A 5,000-nucleotide genomic window follows, 5' to 3' on the forward strand; every position below is an offset into this window, starting at 1 on the left:
AGTAAAAGGAAAAGACAACTGATCAAAAAGGTGTGTGAGAATCGAGAAAAGAGGTATTAGTCTTTCGCATTTCACATAGGCATGAAAGAGATCCTCCTCCTGTACACAGAAGGGGCATGCCACTGGCACTGAGCTGTCAAGGTGATGAACAAAGGTGTTCGTAGGGAGAGCCCAATGTGCTAGTCTCCACTGGATATCTGCGAGGAACCCGTAAATAGGTAGTTTGTACATATTAGGCCACAGTGGTGTGGCAGGCGACCCTGGCCCTAACCTTTCTGACCACAAGGCCACTCGCGCCACTCCGGAGAAGGGTGATGCTTGGTTTTCTCGAAGGAGCTTGTGAATACCCGCCTTTGTTACCAAATGAAAATGAGATACAAGTTCACCATTCGACTGGAGAGCTGGGAGCACCTTAATTTCAGGGAAAGACAGCCGAAAATCCTCAACATTGTTTATACCTTCCCAGCCAATATTTAACTCCTTAAACTTCCTCTTGACGATGCGTATAATTTGGCTGACAATACGCACGGATCTTAAACCAAGAATGGCCGCCACCCTGCCAGCAGACATCCATTTTGTCCCAGATGTATCCCTCAGGTCACAAACTTTGCCAATTCCTCCTTGAGTAAATTTCCTAATCAAAGTCGGACTATGAGGAATGCATGGAAAAAAACCGTTATAGAAAATAGGCTCTTGGATAAACATCTGGCAATTATAAGCCTCAAGGCAACGATGAACCCCAAAACCTTTCCAAACTCTCAGCAAACCCTGATAAAAAGTTGGGATTGAAACTAAGCTGACACGGTCAAGGTTCACCAGGAACAAGTGCCTATCATAACACAGGCCTCCCGCTTGTTGCAACCAGAAAAACGCAAATGAGCGCCAGGGCAGCTCTTCAGCATACAACAGACGTTGCACAGACTGGAGGCGAAAAGCCATAAGCCGGGTGGACACATCCACAATTCCATGTCCACCCTCCTTCCGAGGATGGTACAGTATTTGCGGCCGAAGCCAGTGGTATCCATTCCAAAAGAAATTAACCAAGACCCGCTGGATGGCTGGTATCAACTCCTTGGGTGGCTGCAAGGCAATTAGTTTATGCCATAATCTTGCTGCTATCAAGTTATTTATAACAAGAGTGCGGCCTTTATAAGAAAGAGATCGCAGCAGTCCTTCCCATCGTTTCAACTGGTGTGTAATTTGTTCAATCATTCCTTCCCAGTTCTTCGTTTCTACTTCCTGGTTGCCGAGATAGACACCAAGATATTTGACCCCACCTGTTTTCCACTCTAAATTATGTGGGAGTGACGGTGGCAGTGTTAAAGAAAGGTTATCTGAACCGCACCATAAGGCTACACTCTTGCCCCAATTTACTTTGGCGGAAGAGGCCGCAGAGTAGTCTTTAAAGCAACGCTGCACCGCAGCAACACTACTTGGGCCCTTAATCAGAACACATACATCATCAGCATAAGCTGTGACCACAAATCTTGAACCAAAAACGGCTCCCACATCCTGAGTTATTCGCTGCCTGATGGATGCTAAGAGTGGTTCAAGGGCAATTATATACAGAAGTCCAGAAAGGGGACAACCTTGACGGATACCCCGACTGAAAGGAAAAGGGGTACATAAACTGTTGTTTACTTTCATCATGCAGAAGGTGTTAGTGTATAACAGCTTAACATAGGAAATGAAAGTTTCGTCAAAACCCATCCGTTCCAGAACAGAAAACAAATATGTGTGATCAACTCGATCAAAAGCCTTTGTTTGGTCAAAAAAAAACAACCCAAAACTGGCACGCAAGTACTTATTACAAGAAATAATATCCCTTATCAAAAAAATATTGTCATAAATTGACCTTCCTGGTACACAGTAGGTCTGGTCAGGGTGCACAATAGAGCTGATCACAGTTCCCAAACGGTTTGCTAAAACCTTCGACAAAAGCTTGTAATCCGCACACAGCAATGACACAGGCCGCCAGTTCTCGACTAGTTGAGTGTCCCCAGCCTTTGGCAACAGGCACATGACTGCTCTTCTGCAGGACAGGGGAAGCTCTCCAACATGAAGGCATTCATCAAATACCTCAAGCAGGTCAGGTCCCACAAGTTTCCAAAAAGTCTTATCGAACTCTCCGGGCAAACCATCAATCCCAGAGGCTTTACCATCCTTCAAGCTCCGCATAGCAGTTTCAAGTTCAGCAGCCGAAACTGACGTGCAATTGAAATCACCAGCAATACAGATGAAAGCGGTTGTATCCAGTCCTTTTACAAAGTCATGCAGAGTGGAAAAGAACACTCTTCTTTCCATGGGCTCACTCGGTGCATATACGTTCACAATGATGATCCTTTGCGTGTTGCAATAGAAATCCACCGCTATCAGATGTCCCTTATAAATTTCCTTAAAGACAATCTTCCGAGCAGGGATTCTATCACTCAAGGCGATGGCAACACCAGCTTTGGGTGTGGTAAAACCACTCAGCCACCACTGCCCTCGATAAAGTTTTCCCCATTCAGCAACCAGGGTGTTCGTAGCATGAGTCTCCTGTATCAGGATGATGTCGGCTTTCACCCTCTCCATCGCCTGAATTGTCTGAATTTTTCATAACGGGGTACAACCCCCATTGATATTCAGGGATGCGATACATATCTCTCGCAATGCCATTTACAAAGGTAACTCACCCTCCGCCTGCAATTCCTTATTCGCCTTTGTGACCGCTTTCCGAAGACGCTGAAATTGGGCCTCCGAGATTTCCATTGGGTCATTTCTTTGCAGGAGCGGTCTTGCAGCCCTGATGAAAGTTTTCACATCGGGAAAATGGTCTTTGATCACAACATAGCGTTGCCTAAACGTCTCGTTTAGGAAACTGATGACGTTTTCCTTTGTTGCTTCCATCTGTTCTTCTTCCTGATCATTCACAGACACAAGGAGACAGAGAGAGAGACAGAGAGAGAGACAGAGAGACAGAGAGAGAGACAGAGAGAGAGACAGAGAGAGAGACAGAGACAGAGAGAGAGAGAGAGACAGAGAGAGAGAGACAGAGAGAGAGAGACAGAGAGAGAGAGACAGAGAGAGAGAGACAGAGAGAGAGAGACAGAGAGAGAGAGACAGAGAGAGAGAGACAGAGAGAGAGACAGAGAGAGAGAGACAGAGAGAGAGAGACACACACAGAGAGAGACACACACAGAGAGAGACACACACAGAGAGAGACACACACAGAGAGAGACACACACAGAGAGAGACACACACAGAGAGAGACACACACAGAGAGAGACACACACAGAGAGAGAGACACAGAGAGAGAGACACAGAGAGAGAGACACAGGGAGAGAGAGACACAGAGAGAGAGAGACACAGAGAGACAGAGTGTGAGACAGACAGACAGAAACTCCTTTCTGGTCTTGCAGCCTCTGCTCTTTCCCAGCTTTGTCCCTCCCCCCCCCCCTCCCCAGCCCCATTTCCCTTCCCCATGTTTCTGCAGGACTCACATGGTCCACCATCAACCCACTTCTGGTGAAACTACCAAAATCCAGGATCACTGCTCACCTCCTCATTCGTGCCTTCTTTTCTCTCTTGTGGAACCAACTTCCACATCCTCTTCAATCTCATTCCTCCCGACAGGTCTTCACCATCAGCTGATTGTCCCCAATCTAAAACCATGAACTTGTCTGACCCCACGACACCCCGATCTCTCCTTCCAAATTTCAAGCTCTCCTTCCTTCGAGGTCTCTTTTGGATCCACCTTCTCCACCCTATGCATCCTCTTCTGTCCCCCATTGTTTGTCCACCTCCCTCTGTCTTTCTGTAAATACCTGAGTGAGAGTTTATAAATACCAACCCCCCCCCCTTCCCCTCCCACTCCAAAATACCCCCCTCCCCTCCTACTCCACAATTCCCCCTCTCCCTCCTACTCCAAAATACGCCCTCTCCCTCCTACTCCAAAATAGCCCCCCTCCCTCCTACTCCAAATAGCCCCCCTCCCTCCTCCTCCAAAATACCCCCCTCCCTCCTACTCAAAAATATCCGCCCTTCCATTCCTCCAAAATACCCCCTTCCTCCTCCAAAATACCCCCTTCCTCCTCCAAAATACCCCACCACCCTCTCTAACAAAGTCTGTGACCCCCCCCCCCCCCCCCGCGTTGTGTCCACAGATGGACGGACCCCGAGTCTGGACCCAAACTCTGCACATCGACTGATCAAGATCTCCCGGGATCTCAGGACGGCGACTCGAACCGAGACCGACAATCATCACCCGGAGCCGGAACATCCTGATCGGTTTGATCGTTATCCACAAGTTCTTTCCTCTGAGAGTTTCTCCTCGGGTCGTCATTACTGGGAGGTCGATGTGAGGTCGAGTCGTTGGTGGAGAATCGGGATCTGTTTAAACTCCATGGGGAGGAAAGGGGGAGGAAAAGAGTGCGGATTGGGAAGGAATCCCGAGTCTTGGTGTTTGCAGAAATATGAAAACAAATACTACACATGGCACAACAATCGAGGAACCCTCCTGCCCGTGCCGGGGGATCCTGAACGGTTTGGGTTCTTGTTGGATTGTGAGGAGGGAGAGTTTACGTGTTTCGGGGACTCGCGGGTTCTGCACGTGTTCAGGGGGAACTTCCTGGTCCCCGTTAAACCCGCGATTGGGGTTTATAAAGTTGGTGTCTCCGTGCGGTTTTGCTCGTTTTAATGATTTCGTTCATTCCGTTCTGTTCATGATGGAAGTTTATTTCACAATCTGCAGGTTATTTTGTGTTGAATTTATTAAAATCAGGTTCTTGTGTATAACATATATTCACCAGCTGATGAAAGTTTATTTTAAATGAAGTTTAAGAAGGTAATAAGTTTTGTTTCCTGATGTCCTCAACCGACATGAACTGGAAATCCAAATCTCTCCATGAATGTTAAATTTAAATAAAAACAATTCCCGACATGCTTTTCGGGTTTAAACCCATTATCGACCCAAATCAGAACAATCACCACGTGACCTTTTTGTCCAATAAAATGATCCA

The 5,000-nt window shown here is 47.2% G+C and overlaps 1 protein-coding gene and 1 long non-coding RNA gene across 6 annotated transcripts in view; both read left to right on the forward strand.

The window, feature by feature from the left end:
* Positions 1–4,919, forward strand: part of LOC137417049 (E3 ubiquitin/ISG15 ligase TRIM25-like) — a 56,720-nt gene extending 51,801 nt beyond the window's left edge. For all 5 annotated transcript variants that reach the window (XM_078770120.1, XM_078770121.1, XM_078770118.1 and 2 more), the window contains exon 8: positions 4,146–4,919. In XM_078770120.1, coding sequence (XP_078626246.1) covers positions 4,146–4,678 — 533 coding nt within the window. In that variant the 3' untranslated portion in view covers positions 4,679–4,919. The remainder of the gene's footprint in view (positions 1–4,145) is intronic.
* Positions 1–5,000, forward strand: part of LOC137419545 (uncharacterized) — a 221,935-nt gene that overhangs the window by 10,639 nt on the left and 206,296 nt on the right. The window lies entirely within an intron of this gene.

The sequence above is a fragment of the Myxine glutinosa genome, chromosome 1 (genome assembly GCF_964187855.1).
Source record: "Myxine glutinosa chromosome 1, kmMyxGlut1.1, whole genome shotgun sequence".
In the NCBI taxonomy this organism is placed as follows: Eukaryota; Metazoa; Chordata; class Myxini; order Myxiniformes; family Myxinidae; genus Myxine; species Myxine glutinosa.